Source organism: Lycorma delicatula, chromosome 3, assembly GCF_047948215.1.
Source record: "Lycorma delicatula isolate Av1 chromosome 3, ASM4794821v1, whole genome shotgun sequence".
Lineage (NCBI taxonomy): Eukaryota > Metazoa > Arthropoda > Insecta > Hemiptera > Fulgoridae > Lycorma > Lycorma delicatula.
In genome coordinates this window covers 89,242,206-89,259,234 of record NC_134457.1, presented here as the reverse complement: position 1 = coordinate 89,259,234, position 17,029 = coordinate 89,242,206, and the positions used below count along the sequence as shown (strand labels likewise).

The following is a 17,029-nucleotide window of genomic DNA, read 5'->3' as shown; positions in this document are numbered from 1 at the left end:
ATGTGTTGCTGTCCCAGATAATAATAAACTGATCTCATGAGTGATTACGGCGGGGCTGGGTCCCCGTTACTTGGAGTATTTATTTAAGCTTCTCTTAATGGGGATTGATGGGACTGTTATCAGACTTAGGCCATTACTTCCCTATGACTTTGATTTCTATCTGTATAATGATGAAATCTGTGTTTTGGTCAGATATTCAGTGGAATTATGTTCAAGGATATGCAGCAACCTTTTCATTCGTGTAGATAGCTCTGTACATGGAAATATATGTAGACTTCCCCTTCTTTTCCTTATAGTACAAGATTATTAATATGAAACATCATTAAATTAAGATATCAGTCTAAAACATTCCTAACTATGAATCTCCATTTGATCATAATACTTACACTTCCTTCACAATATAGAAAAATGTATGAACGACATTAAAAAAATAAAATTCAAGCGGTTCAAGTTCAACAAGTAGTTAAAATATTCCATAAGCGCTGATAAAATTAGGACAATGCAGACAGTGTAGCTGCATCATACCCCTTTTAAGTACCATTGTCATGAGGAATGGAAATTGGATCTGAGCCAGCAAAGCTGAAGAGGAAGAACTTGTAACCATAGTTTACAAAGGAAGGCGGTTAAGGGTGAGGGGCCTGGTCGATGTTCACATCTAGGTCTTTTTGCAGTAGTTACTTCAATGAATTTAATAACTAATACAGGTTTCACAACAACATCAAACGTTGACATATTCCTTTTTGTTTTACAGTTTATCATTAAGATATTTTGCCAAAACTGATTGTATAATTTTTTCAAAATTTAATGAATACAAATAAAAACTATAATTTATCATAATATAAAAATTAAAATTCTGCACATAATAAAAAACGGGCACAACATGACTTCTTCTTGTACGCCTATTAAATTACATATACACATTTTTTTTTTTTTTTAATGAAAAGTACATAAAATTTTATTTCATTAATAACTAAAGATATTTTTTCAAAAAAGTATGAAGTATGATTTGAACCGATGTGCCTTGACCTTAATCCAAATATTTCATTAATTAAAATTTTATTTGGTTATAACTTTGGAACCAATAAGAATAAGTAGCAGTTATGATATATCGTTGAAAAGCTCTCAATGATGGATACCCTCATTAAGAAAAAGTCCAAAATCCAGTTTTTTTGATTTTGGGCTTTTTTGAACACTTTTGGTTCAGGTGATTGAAATCTAAAGGGGAGGTGAACACTAGATGTTACAACAGTTCTACATTCAAAATTTCAACATCCTACGACTAATCGTTTGAGTTATGCGAGATACATACATACCTATGTACAGATGTCACACCGAAACTAGTCAAAATGGATTCAGGGATGGTCAAAATGGATATATTTCCGTTAAAATTTCAAAACCGAAATTTTTGAGATCACAATACTTCCTTTACTTCACACATGGAAGTAAAAATGTGAACATATCTTTCTGTAAGAACATGTCATTCTATAAAAAGTTATATTGTACTAATTTTCATTCTATGAGAACAGTTAAAAAACAAATGTGTACATGCAATAACATTTTAAATCATTCTTTCTACAAGCCAATTCAGATCCATAAAGCTTAAAGAAAAATTATACTGACAGAATAACGAAATGCAACGGGAAAAGGGCGATACCAGAATATCTACATTCATTGAAAAATAACTAACAAGACCTTTGATAATAAAATTACAATAGTCTATTGATGACAAAGCAAACAAAATGTTTTACCTAACATTAATGTAAAGTGACTTTTAACGCTAGCTTTTATTACTAAATAAGAAATAAATGAAACTTTGCACTACACAAATCTACTCTTAATATTACTGAAAGATTGATGCAATATTCAATATTCACACTCTGAAACTGTTTTCATGAGGTTGAAAAGCATAGTTAAATACAAGTAGCATGCAAATAAAAAGTATTAAGAAACATAATATCAGCACCTTCAAAAGTAATACGATACAAAAGAAAAACTATCAACAACATAAAATATGATCATAAGATATGAAAAAAAGGAAAGATGTTTAAAGAGAAAAAAGCAATACAGCAATAATGACGACATTTAAAGGCAAGACAGAGAAAAAGGTTACCGGGCGGGAAGGAGGCGCACGGATTGGCAAGGTGGCAGAGGACTTGTGGCGTGCGTTGTCGTTCACGGGTGAATCCTCCTCGTAGTCGTCTTCCTCCTCCTCTTCGAGGTAGACCTCTTCTTCCTCATCGTCCTCGGAGGACTCCTGGGTCGATTCAAGCGAGCAACCCATTAGCCACCACCAAAGTGGCACACTAATGTCATCAAAAAGGTACACGCAGGCACTACAACTAATTTCTTCAAATAGAAATAAGCAATGCATCATCGTTAAAATAACTGAGATTAAAGAAACAACACGTTATGTTAAAGGGTCAAATGGAATAATGCCTAATTCTTGAATTTTTCTCCTGCTGAGCTCTGCTTCATTTGTCAACTCAAAGATGGATGATCTTCTGAACACCTACTCACAATCGTCCAATAATATAAGCCCCTGAGACTTCTAAACAGTTACTCAGGATAGAGAACAGTTGGAGTAACTGTATAGGAGGGAATAGATAGAGAATGAGTCTAGGGTAGGGCTATGCATGATACTGATAAGAGTATTCTCTTCAAGATGCATCAACTGATGAATATAAATGGGCTGATTATATATAAAGTTAGTTACTAATACAAATATATATTTTTACTAAATTTCTTAAAATTGGTAATTATACTTTATAACTGTAAATCAATATCCTTAAATTATCTCTTTTTATAATCAAATGAATTAGCACTTTTGTTTATAATCAACTGTTACAAAAATTATTTCAACTGAACGACCAGAAAAAAAGTTTTTTTTTTCTTTTGGGTTAATAGTATAACTTTTTTTTAATGATTAATTCACCAAATTGTTTAGGCATGGTGATATGGAGTGAACATTTTGTGGCATATGAAAGAAAGATGACATGCCTGACTGGGATTCAAAATCAGGACCCTCCTGATGAAAGGTGATGTGCTACTACTACTTATTAAGAATGATAAATTAATTACTCCATCATAAGCTGTAACCAATGATAATAGTATGTATAACCTTTAACATGCACAGGAAGTACTTTTATAAAACAATGATTATATTTGAATGGTTTTTTCTTCTTGCAGAGTATAGAAAGTGGTGATTACCCCCCTTGTTCAACTTTTCTTAAATTCATACTTTTAACTAAGAATATTTCATAGATAAAACTGTCAGATTCTGCCTGTCAACAGCTGTTGATTTTGGTTTAGAAATCACCTTAGTTAAATATTCAACTTTTTCAGTTTAACCTCCAGAACCACCACAAGGTATTACTTCAGAGGATGAATGAGGATGATATGTATGAATGTTAATGAAGTGTAGTCTTGTACAATTTCAGGTCGACCGTTCCTGAGATGTGTGGTTAATTGAAACCCCACCACTAAGGAATACCGGTATCCACGATCTAGTATTCAAATCCATATAAAAGTAACTTTACTAAGATTTATTTATTTAGCCTTTATTAGGATTTGAACCTTATAACTCTCGATTTTGAAATCAGCTAATTTGCAATGACGAGTTTACCACTTGACCGACCTAGTGGGTATGGTTTAAATTCTCTGGGTTGGACAAAGAGCTGAATTAGTGGATGAAGTACTTACCCATATACATTTAGTCCCTCTAATCCTTCTAAAAACTAAAAAAAAAACTTAGGCCAAAAATTTATAAGGTATATATGAGGAGACTGGATAAAGTGACTTGGCTCAAGAAATTGTTGAAAATATCTTGCATTTTTCTTTCATCTATTTCAGCATTCATCTCTTAACAGTATTTTTATTCCCATTATTTTTTAATGTAATGCAAAAAGGCAAATCGCCACCATTCATTGTTGTAGATGAAATAATTGTTTTATGGATTCTATTATTTACCAAAAAATGTATTAACAGGTACTACAATGAATGTATCAAAATGGTTGAGATAAATATAGAGGAGCACATATACTATCTCAAGAAAGGCTGAATGACTCCTGTACATCAATTAATTATGACAACATGCTGCAGCTGACCTGTTATCCTCCCTCAATACAACACTAATGTGGGACTGAGAGTTATTATACAGCTGGTGTTTAACTGTAGGAGATTAATTGCACTAACAATACCTCATTGGTAAATTTCTACAAATATCACAAAGGAAGAATTATTCAAATAATATTTTCAAGAAAAACAAATTGAAAATTTAGAAAAATTATTCCAACTTGGAATGGTAAAGAATTATTGTGTTGTTTCATAATAAAATCCAGTAATACTGCTTTTAAAAAATGAATAAAGGTGATATCAACATAGAATTAATATTTTTCAAAATAATATTTTCTAAGATTAATTACAAAAACAGTTATTGGCAAAGTAATAAACAACGTAAACTGTGTACCTTTTTGATGCATATGTCTGCTTAACACATTCCAAGCAAATCATTTAAAATTAACCAACTTCCAAAATACCAGTAAAAAGAATACAATAATTCTATGTTAACATATAATAAACAAGCTTAGCTAATAAGTAAGAATACATGCTAGAAATTATAATAATTACCATTAGTACCATTATCCAAGCACTGAAAACTAACAACTACTGGCAACATAAATATATCTTAAAATTACTTGATTAATAAAACAAGCACTTTATTCATTAAACATATTATGTTTCCAAAAGAATTTTAAAACTGATTTAGAAATTTTAATATTTCAATCAGTTAATAAAGTAGAATAGGTGAAAATATTAGGTTAGTAACTACAAATGAAAAAAGAAATCAATCATCTGCTGTATAATACAAAGTAAATATATTACCTCTTCTACAAGAAATTTTACTTCCATGTTTATACACAAAATACAATCTCATAAAAAAATATACAACATAAATAAGAAAATCACATGTAAACATTTTTAATAGTTAAACATCATAGAACCCACATACATATGCAAACAATATTAATATAATTCTAAATAGTTTTTGTTTTACAAAATCCTGAAAAATATATTTAAGATGGAGGTCAATTGCTTTTCACCAAACAGAATTAAAATCATAATTACACTGTGTAAAAGCAAAAATAGTTAAGTTATTGTCATTAATTAAATAAAGGAGTACACAAATCTTCATTCAAAGATAAAATATGTTTCATGAAGAAAACTCTCAGATGAGGGTCTGAACAGTTCATGCCAAATTTTATGCTAACTTAATTGGATCCCTTACATTTTGGGATTGGTTGAAAGTGTTCCATAAGGAAGTAATATTTTTTGTTAAAATAAATATTTTAAGCTGGTCAGTGCAAAAATCTCATTCAATAATTAAAACATCCAATACCAAGTAAAAATGTCTCAACATACCAAGTAGTACTACACACCATGGAAACCTTTGAAAGTACCTCCTTGGATAGGATTGTATTGTTTTGTTTTATTCTATAGTTCCTTTGTGCATAGACTATAAGGATAATTAAAAAAGGGGTTGGAAGTATGCCTTTTACTTGTCCTAAATTCCTTCTTTTCGCTTGAATTCTAGAGCTGTAAATGAGAGTCACAGACCTACGGTGAAAATGCCAGGATCTGTGTAGAGCCAGTATATTGTCAGTATATTCTGGTGTGTAATGGCTTACTATAACCTCTATCCATAAGTCTTATCTGAAGGCTGCACAACATTTCTTCTGAATTAAGCATCCATCAGATAAAATCAGTCTTCCTAAACCTTGCTAGAATACTGGTGCTTTCACAAATTATATAGGAAAATTTTTTTTGTGCTTCAATTAAATTTATTTTTTACATAGTTTTGGCCTGCATTAACAATTTTTATCTAATAGCCAACTGCAAATAAAAACTAGAATTCTGCTTGGAAGCAGTTTATATTTTTTGTTATAATTACTTTATTTGCATAATCACAAGTAAGATATTTAGCATATTATTGTTATCATAAACAAACACTTCTGTCTATTTTTAAACTTTATAAGTTCTTCCTTTTTTATAACAGTGAAATCATTTTTTCTGGAAAATTACTTAAGATATCTTACCATCTAATACAAATTTCCTTAAAAGTTTTTGTTAACTCGGAACTATAAATTTCATAATAAAATTATGCAAAATCTGAAGCATTATTATAACTACAGAAGGATTTATGTTACAATTTGAGATACATATTTTAGAACACAGCACAAGAAAAGTATTCTCAAATCTATCAATGTATGTATTCTTTTTTATCACTACACATTTCTATTCTTATTATTTTATAATAAAACCTATATATAGATACAAGTGCAGTTTTTCCCAATATTATGTTCAGGTCAACCTGACAGAAACTTACTGATTATACACAAAAGTAACATTTAAATGTTATGAAAGATAAAACAACTGTACTATAAAACTAATAACTTTCACAATTAAAAAACAGTTTTAATTATTTATATGCATTAAAATTATGTGTCGAATTTTGTTGTTTTTCAGTTAATAAAGAAAATATATAACGGATAGAAATATCTTTAGGAAATTTACCGTTTTGGATAGAAATGTCTTTAGGAAATTTACTGTATTATTTTATTAATAAAATATGCTAAACTAATATTCATACAACACCCTAAAAAAAAATAAATCTGACTGTCTGAAAAAACCATCTGCATTTATATACATTAGATTTTCCAGAAAAAAAATTTAACTTGATACAATAAAGAAATTAATAACAAAACAGGATGAAAAATTTATGACTATAATGTAACAAAATTAGTAACAAATACAACACACAGTACTAAAACGATAAATGTGAAACAACCCTTATTTGTATGAGCAAACAATACTGAAATTCTACATTCAATCAGAAAATTGAAAGATGAATTTGCATATCCATTTTCATAGAATGCTCATACATAATTTTTAATAAGCATTGCATTTAATGACATAATTTTATTATTATTGCAACTTACATATGTAAATAAATGTTTACAGGTTTCCCAGCTTTTATAATAATTACGCTGTAATTTTCATGATAAGAAAAAAAGGTATAAAAGATAAATATTTATTCATACCAATCACTTTATAAATCTCTCCATTTTGTAATCCTCCAATTTATAATCACCTTTTTTGATAGCAATATTTGTACAATGTTCACACTGTATCATTGATTACCACGATAATAAATTCTGAATTCCGTAATGAAAACTTAACTACTGAATAAGTATCGAGATGATCTCATTTCACAATCAATGTTACGCAAGGGATTGTGATGCAGCTAACAGTATGCCCAACATTTTTCTGAGCTCCCAAATTCAAGGAGATGAACACTAGCAAAACAAAATTATTTTGAATCTAAATTGTAGTTTTGGATCATTCTAAACAAAGCTTAAGAAACAAAACATATCAATATTATGCAAGGCCTTACTAGTTCACCAGCTATTAGCTGAGACTTAACTCAGCGCTTTTCTTCATATGGCCTTTTGATAGATCAAAATATTTTTTTTAATATTATTTGTTTTTTTACATAATTAAAATTTAAGAATTTGCATAAGGGATGAACTAAGAATTAAAAAAAATATTGTAGTTTCACTAAACACAAAATTTAAAAAAAAAATGAATGCAATAAGCAAACTATCAATACTTAACTAGCAAAAAATAACTATTGTTTAGAAAAGTTAAAACACAGATTTAGGAATACATCTATATTAACTATTAGTCTACATTTAATACTTCAATTTATAACACCTCAAAGTAATTAAATAATAACAAGAAGTAAAAAAAAATTGTGAAATCTAGTTTTCAGGAGGATGTTAAAAATAAGATGGGTCAGATAAACTGACAAGAACAGATTTTAAGAGATACTGTAAAAAAAGAAGAGATTTGCATTAAAATATTATAAAACAATTATAAAATATTAATTGGGGATCAGAGCTTTTCTGATAATAAAGTAAGTGAAAAAGGTGAAAACCGCAAAGAAAATCAATATAAATAATGCTTGTAATTGAGATACAGAAATGTTTTTGAGGTCCAAAGTTTTCTTCAAAAGAGGAAATCAAACAACATTTTTAAAAAATCATTCGGATAAATAATTTAAAAATAAAAATGAATACACTTTGAGTGATTGTAAACGGATTATTTTAAAAATTTTGGCAGAAAAACTAATAAATCCCTACCAATTACAAAGTGCAATGTCTGTTCATCAGAGTAAAAACACAAATTCTTAAGTTTTTTATAAATTTAATAGAAACAATAAAAATCAAAATACTTTGTATTAATAATTAAAAAAAAATAAAAAATAAAAATCAAGATATCAATAAAATTTTAACATGAAATTTCATTCATTGAACAAACAGAAAAATCGGGACAGAAAAACAGAAAGTAACGCTTTCCCTGGCTCAGTGGGTCATCCTTCAATGAGCATCTGTGACGTCACCTTGTATTATGCTAATGCAATAAAAAAATTCTGATTTCCTTCTATTAAATTGTTGAAAAAAATTGAAATCAATGAATGATCAGCATGTATATGCTTTATATATAAAGCATATTAACAAGCAAATTTCTATAATATACAAATTACAGGCAACTATTAATCATATTGAAAAAAATTCTCTACAAACCAAACGTGTAATAATAATAATGTCATAAAATGATACTGAATGTGGAATAAATTCAGATTCAGTGATGTTTTTCAGGACTGTTTACAAAATGAGAAGCAAAATTAAAAAAATCCTTTCAAAATGTACCAAGTAATGTAGTAGTTCTTTTGTATTTTATACAATCATATAACTCAAACGTAATTAATGGAATAAAATGTATGAATAAAACCTTATTAATATAGATTCTGCTCAGCTAGGTTACTGAATTAATTTTTTTCTCCAAAAAATAACCCACTAATGAAATTACTAACGTGATGAGCATCATTTTAAAATGCTTTTTATCAATCAAATTTTATGACAAAATCCTCTTTTTCTAGTAGGTAATAATGCGATTAAAAATAATCTGACATAATGTGAATTGTTGGGATTAAATGACCATATCTCCTACGAACAGCATACGATATTATATTGATAAAGACAAAATGTGCAATAGATTTTTATTAAGTACAATGAAACCCCTATTAATATACAATCAATTAATTAAGAATTTCATAAATTTGAAGTATTACTTTTCTCTGTCAGTTTCCTGAATTATAAAAGCTTGTAATTCAAAATGTACAAATATACATATAATCATAAAGAATTATTTATATAAAATCCTATATCTGTTTGTTTACTAGGGTTTATGTCAAAAGAAACATAAATTCTGTATGTGTAATCAAATAAGAATGTAAATAATCTGATAGAATTCTAGTTAAGTAGATGATTATGTATTTTAAACGCACAGAAAGAATTATAATATGAATTATGTAAATGTAAATGTTTGAAGAAGGTCAGCTGCAATTAGTGAGACCAGATGCTGAAATATGAAAATTAATGTAACAGAAATATCATCCCAGTGCCCCATATAATGTTGAACAGTTCAATAATTCAACTGGATACTTACACACATAAATATTCTGGAGGTCAGATGAAAGTTTTCCTTACGGAAACTTGAACTTGTTTTCAGCTTTAATTTCAGTTTTAGCTTTGTTTTAAGGAAGATTTGGTGTAGCATGTATTTAAGCAGATCTATGGAAAATGACTGCTCAGTAATGTCTCTTACCAGGGTAGGAAAAATAACCTAATATTGCAAAGGACTGTGAGCTGGATGAATGTGCTCTTTGCCTCAGAGAGCAAGGATACTCTTTCAGGTGGAGTTGATTCTTATTACTTTGTAGGTAAACTACCCTTTTATAAACATTCACCTCTTTTCCTTTACTGTAAAGGGAAAGGGGATTTTTCCTCCCTAGCTGTTTCCTGTACATTTTTCTAAGGAACTCACTGGATTCATTTTAAAGATATGGAAACCTCTCAAAGTTGTTTGTATTTGTGCGGTTTGATGGGTATCTGTTACAGACCAGTCCACGGATTCTGTTTCCTACCTGGAGACTACACAAAAAATCTACTCAGAGCTGAAATGCTTGTCTGGTAAAGTTGAGTCTTCTAATCCTTCCAAATAATGTAATACAAAACAAGTAAATGATGTTGAAAACTGAAACTAATTCACCACCAAAATCTTTTCTATTTGGTTAGTGAAGATGGCAATGTAATCTTACTGCTAGATAAGGTAATAGAACATCTTTTTTGTGAAGTATAAAATATGGCCTCATCATGAAAAATTACGGGAATAACGTCTTTCTTTATAGAAATTATAATAGCATACTTATAATATTGTGTTACTTGAATTTAAAAAATCTGAGGAAGCTATTTTAATTTCATATGACCGTAGTGGTCATAATTAATTCAATGAAATATAACTGATCGTAGTGATCAGTTATATTTCAGATAGATCCTTAGAATTGTACCAATCAATCTAAAGAAACACAAAAAATGCAATAATCTGAAGGTCTTCAGATTCTTGGGATGGATCCAGAGGTTGTTCAACAAAACCCACAAAAACTATTCATATGTTAAGGGACCAAGGTAATGTGAGAAGGATACTTTGTAAAAGAAGGGGAAGTAGGGTTTACCCACAAACAGAATGCTAAATGAAACAACTAACCTATCCAAGAAAAACAACTAAACCCTCTTTGAAACAGACATCCATACTGCCCAAAATTTCTCAAGATAAACTCATCTTTTTAGAGAAAGAATACAAAAAAAAACCATTACTAATGATTTTGTATTGACCGAAACAAATGTATGTTACAATAAACTGCTTTTCTTCAGGATATAAAGAAATTCAATTAAGTACAATCACAGAACTGAGTGAGTATAAATATCAAACTGAAAAATACACTCTTCGAGGCTCCTTAGAAGGGTAATGGTAGTCTTGTTTTTTTTTTTTTTTAACTAACACAAAAAATACCTATATTTAGCCAAAGATAAATAAAATTTTTTAACTCATAATTTCAGAAAGTGAAAAATGAAGTAATGAAAAGAACGAATAATAATTCTAAAATTAAGAATAAGAAAGCTACCTGGCTAAGAGGAAAGAGCTATTAAAACAAAACTAGAAGGATCAATTAAAGGTGCAAAGAAGGCAGGCTAGAAAAGTTTACAAATTATACATAAAAGGAATTGGGAACTATCCAGAACTCATATGTTAATGGAAATAGAGGAGAATGGAAGCTAAACAACATGTCGATGATTGTAAAGTATAGTAATTAAATTTTCTCCTAGCATCCTCCTTTGTTTTGAATTAATAAGGACTAAACTTAGTTACAATCATGATATTATTATTTCTAATAAATTAAGAATCCAAGAACTACAACATATATTGGCAGTCTTCTAAAACTGCCATATTTTGACAGATATTAACTTAAGTTATGGGAAAAGGAATTAACAAAAAAAACCCTATCACATAACTGAATCATATTACACATTTCTAATATATATTATTATACTACTATAATTTTTTTTTAGCAGTTTAAAAATCTATAATGAGAGGAAATGAGATTATCCACAAGTTAAAATTTCTCCAAAAGATATAGTTTATGGGATCTTCCACTAATAAAAAACTCATTTTATAATAAGTATTTTTGAAGGACCTCCTTACTTCGGTAAAACTAAACTAATTCAATCTAATCTCCTTGTCAATGCCAAAAAAAGACAAACCATTTGAAAAGTTTTGGTATACAAATCAAACTGCTCTTAGAAGCATGGTAATAGCTTTCCAACCTGTCTGAAAGCATCATTAGCATATGAAAAAAGTTTCCTAACATATGACAACCGAACATAGTACATTTAAGAATGAACCAATTTTACAACAACTTAAATGACTTTCAACAGTAGATAATGTGTTTTTTATTATAAAATTTTGCCTGCTGACCAACTAGCATTGATTATTTGTGAACAACCCCTAGCATGTCAGTGTTTCTTCATAATGAGTACGGGTGGTTTTGCTTATCCGTATTAAATTGCCATACACATTTCAGATTGTTAATATTATTTCAATTTCATGGCACCTTTTTGTTATCATATGTAAATCATAACCCTATGAAATTTATTAATTAAGAAAGTAATAAAGAAGAAATGATATTCTCTCTTGTGTCACTAAACATACTTGTAACTATAATTAGTAAAAATGTGACTATAGTTTATACACAGGTCAAAAATTTAAAATTTTAAAAGTGTTAACAAAAATAATAATATTACTTTGTTAAGCAATGCTTCCCATCTGCTCCAAGGTTTTCAAACTGTCAAATACGCTTTCAAACATTAGTTATAATAATTTCATCTTTAAAACTGTACTGTAATTATTTACATATGTTTAGAAAAGAAAAAGATGTAACATTAAAAAATGTAACTACAAAAATCGCTGTATGTGCATTAAATTTATTTTCTGTAAAGCTGACCACAAAATGCTGCAGTTTTCATGACACCCTTTAAATTCATAATGATGTAAAAATATAGAAATATGAATCTATAATTCAGGATATTTGAACATCTAATAAATTAATTATAATAAAAAAGTATTGTGTGTGTGTGTATGTATATATTATATTTATATATATATATATATATATATATATATATATATATATATGTATGCGTGTGTGTGTGTGATATCATCATCTACCTGATCACTTATAAAGAGAAAAAGACACACAAATCTAGGTTATAAATCCATTATGGGCAAACTAACAGTAAATGTATGACTTTATTAAATGTAAATTTACTGTAAAAAATTGTATTAGTAATGTAACAAAAAATATCAAACCATAAAAGGCAAAGAAAAACTTTAAAACTATGAGATTCAGCCACCAAACAGTCTCAATATCTTGGCAGCTTTCAGTCCTACTCATGAACTCCTGAACCATTATAAAATAATTTAAAATAGAGACACCTTTTGTACGAGATGGCAAATGCACTAATAAAATATCTGATATTTAATTTTTTAGATGGGTCATTTAATTTAATAAAAATTGTGTGGCAGCCTAGCATTGTGTAACTTCAATCTGATTGCCAAAAGTAAAATTTGGTAAAAAGGAAACTGCTGATTCTGTTGTTTCAACAAGCAAATCCTGTTAATAAGTTGCTTCACCATTGTGAGAAATAAGTTCTGAGTGTATACAATTACTCCTGGTTTTTTTTATAAAGCAACACAAATCTTTTTATAATCAATGATTGTTTTATATAGAGAACTACCGACTATCATCATACCTAAGTGCAAATATTTGTTTTTGTTGACATTTTAAACATTTTCAACGTGAACTAAACCTATACAAATGTACATGTTTTAATAATATTTAATACTTTAAGTAATAATATATGCTGTTTTTTTCATCATATATTACTGTATTTAGTGAGCCTTAACTTGTATAACCTTTTCATGATGTATTGCCACAGATATAGGATGTAACATTTAACATAATTCACTTCGCCATTAAGCCGTAAATATCATGTCACAGAAAGATAAATAAGATAAGTGCTGAATACACTTTCACAATTCTTATTTCATATTTTGCTACAACAAGAGGTAATGCGTAAGAAAACAAAGGATATCTGCTATCAAATAGTAACAAAAAAGAAAACCAAAAACTGTTAAACTGTAATAAATTGGCAATAAAATCAGAGAACAGAATTAAATTGATTATCTTGTTCTTCTACAAAATACAGACTTCAAATAAAAAAGATTTTAAAAAAAGTCAAAAAGAAAATCACACAGAATGTATGTGATAAATAAACACCATACCAAACAAAAAACACAGGTATTAATTAATGAACATTAAGTTATACATATTTCTTTTAGCAAGGGTCATAAAAACCATGTTACACAAGACATACACAAAATGAAAACCAAAAATAAAAAGATATCTCTAGTTGCCAAAGCCAATTTGTAAACAAAAGATTGGCTGATAAAACAACACAATGCTTCACTTTCATTGAAAAAAAAAAATTGCTAATGAAGTTTACTCACCCGAGGCAATTTATTATTTGGCACAGCATTTTGGTTGTTATAATGAGAAGTCAGTAAGTTCGTATTAAGAGCTAAGACTTCATCAATATCAATCTGAAACAGACAAATCATAAAATGTTAAGAAATTTGTTTTTACAAATACCTTTCAACAGCTAACACTATTTTCATCTCTTCACATACTTCTATAAAAAATAATATTCAATGACGAAACAGTATTTTTTTCTTTAAGTAATACAATAAAAATAATAAATATATGTTTTCTTAACAGCTGAAAGATTATAAATTAATACAATTCACTTCACTGAATAATTAACATAAATTTATTACATAAAAAAATGCCAAAATTAGAAAAACTGTTATAGGTTTTTAAATGTTATTTAAATAATAAAACTAATATTTTTAAATCTTTAAATCTAATATCAATTACATAATATTTTCACAAATGTGAAAATACAAATGCATTTTTAATAACTATGAATCCACACCTATGCTTATGAAGTAACTGAGGAATGAAGCAATCATCTGTTGCCTTCTTCATAGAGATGATATTCTATTGGGCAACAACATCCTACGTCCACCAAAAAGCAGATGATGTATTTCAACGCTAAAGAGGACAGAGAAAAATTGGGACACAACAAAAAAGCTCCAAATGAACTCTGTCAGAAAGAACAAATATTATACAGTGGGATGACAATTATCTGAATGACTGTTTGCAATTCATAAAGCACAAAACACATGCAATAAATTTAGACCTGTGTTAAAACTAATTATAAAATTAACTTCTGAAAAGATTGATGGAAACATATTAGTAGGTCAAGCATGTTGTGTGATGTAACAATATTTGTTTTTATTCTGCTGTATATACAACAACAGATCAAAATAAATGACATCACATTACTGTATTTGCTTTATCAACATATCAAAACCTGTACTGTTTACTTCTATAAATTTACTGATATTAAGAGTCCTGTATGCATAATTAATTTAACTTTAGTGCTGATAACATATGTATTGATATCATTATGGTTCACTGACATCATTCCTACAACAAAACGAAAGAGTTGTTTTATCAATGAAAGTAAAATTTAAAAATAGCATATCGGAAAAATTGTTAACAGAAGAATAAAATTTAAGAACATGAATATTTCAGACATAAAGGGAAGTGGAAACATCATTATGAATTTTGTGTTGCAACTTGTAAAAGAAGAACCAAGTTTTTCCATGAAGACAATCAAGTATCAAACAAAGAGGTGGATCAGATTCATTTCTGGTTTGTTCAAAAGCAATCCCTTGATGAGCCAATATCTGGACCAATTCTAACAGAGAATTAGTTTCTCATTAAAAATAATGGCTAAGTGAAGAAGAAAATCTTAAAGCAAGTACAGAGTGGCTTTAAATTTTTAAACAGTATCATGGAATTCAGCAAATTGAAATTCAAGAATAAAAATTATCAACAAATATCCCAACAGCAAATTAATTTAATCCCCAATTTAATGATTTTTTTTGAAAAATTATATGAACACTTTTTTTATATTGACAAAATATACTTTGTGTAACATTGACAAATTGGGTCTTGAATATAAAGCTCTTCCTAAGAAAAACTTTAATTTCCGGCAAAGAAGAATCATCTCCAGAATAAAAATGTCTAGAGAATGTGTGATATTGTTGGTTGATGGTAATGTAACTGGAGACCACCTTATGCTGATTGGCAAATAAAATAGACCACATGCTCTTAAGGGTGTATGAAATCTTCCAGTTATTCACAAAAACCAAAAGAATAACTTGCAACATTTATTGAAATTGTTATGATAATTACTTCACAACAGAAGTTAAAAATACGAGCAGGTTATAGGTAAAAATGGAATATTATTTTAATATGAAACAATGGACCTACTCATCCTTCGGCAAATTGTTTAGAAGGAGAGGACAGAACATTCAAAGTTCAGAAGTTTAGTTTCTACCTCCAAATAGTTACACCTACCTTTACCATAAAAATAAAAATATTCTTTAGGCTGATAATGATGAAGTAAGCAGCATGATTAAGATGATGAAAGGAATTAATTTGAAAAAGACTGCTGTTATATGGCAGCTAATGCATGAATTTGATTAAAAGCATTACATCTGCAAAAGCTTGAAGTCAAATTTTAAATAAAAAAATGTCTATACACAGTAAACTTAACTTAATTTCACTTCAATGTGTTTTTTCCTATCAGTTTTTTAAGTAAAATTTTTTATAAAACAATAGAGTAGTGAATTTTTAATTTACTTCAAATGATTTTTGTAGATTTTGACTCTTTTGTTATAAAATTTTTATTTACTGGATTTTTTTGTAATGTATTGTTGCATCTGTTTTTATTACACTTATGTTCTGCGCATCTTTTTAATTTTACTGAAATAACATTTCATTGGTTTTTTTATTAAGTATGATAACATTACAATGTACTGATCATAATAACATGTATGATAAATCTTTTTTAGTTTTCCACTTATCCGGATTCTGCTTTGGAAAAGTGAACCCATGTAACCAGTGTTCCAATGTACACAGCAACACCCATTTAAATTGCTAAAAATAATTGACTAACAGGCAACAAAAAAGGCAGATTTTTATTGCTGTCTTTTTTACTTTTCTTCTTATCGCATTACAATACATTTTCCATTATTTCTCTTTGCCCAAAACTTTCCCCTTTCTTCAAATTGTATTTCTTACATAACATTGCTTGAAGAATTTAAGTGCTCATTTTTTTGTACATCAAATACACCACTTTTTTTGGCATGAATCATTTTTTTATCAAAAAATAATTATGGTTTTTCCTCCATTTTCTTCAACATTGGTAGATTACTAATTTTGTAAATACTCCTTATTTGTTAATTAGTTATTATCTGTTCATCATTGTGTTTCATTTATCTACTTGTATATTAATTCTTGAGTATCTCTATTAATACACTATTTAACAATCAAAAAGTTTTTTTGTTAAACAGTTTCTGAACACATTCTCATTTTCCA

At 28.4% G+C, this 17,029-nt stretch overlaps 1 protein-coding gene across 6 annotated transcripts in view; it reads right to left on the bottom strand.

Moving 5' to 3' along the window:
* The window catches only part of Klp10A (kinesin-like protein 10A), a 270,337-nt gene that overhangs the window by 79,493 nt on the left and 173,815 nt on the right, over positions 1–17,029 (bottom strand). For 5 of the 6 annotated variants that reach the window (XM_075360166.1, XM_075360171.1, XM_075360164.1 and 2 more), the window contains 2 exons: positions 14,026–14,118; positions 2,111–2,254 (listed from right to left, as the gene is read on the bottom strand). In XM_075360166.1, the coding sequence (XP_075216281.1) occupies positions 2,111–2,254; positions 14,026–14,118 (237 nt within the window). The remainder of the gene's footprint in view (positions 1–2,110; positions 2,255–14,025; positions 14,119–17,029) is intronic. The other variant, XM_075360168.1, reaches the window with a different exon arrangement.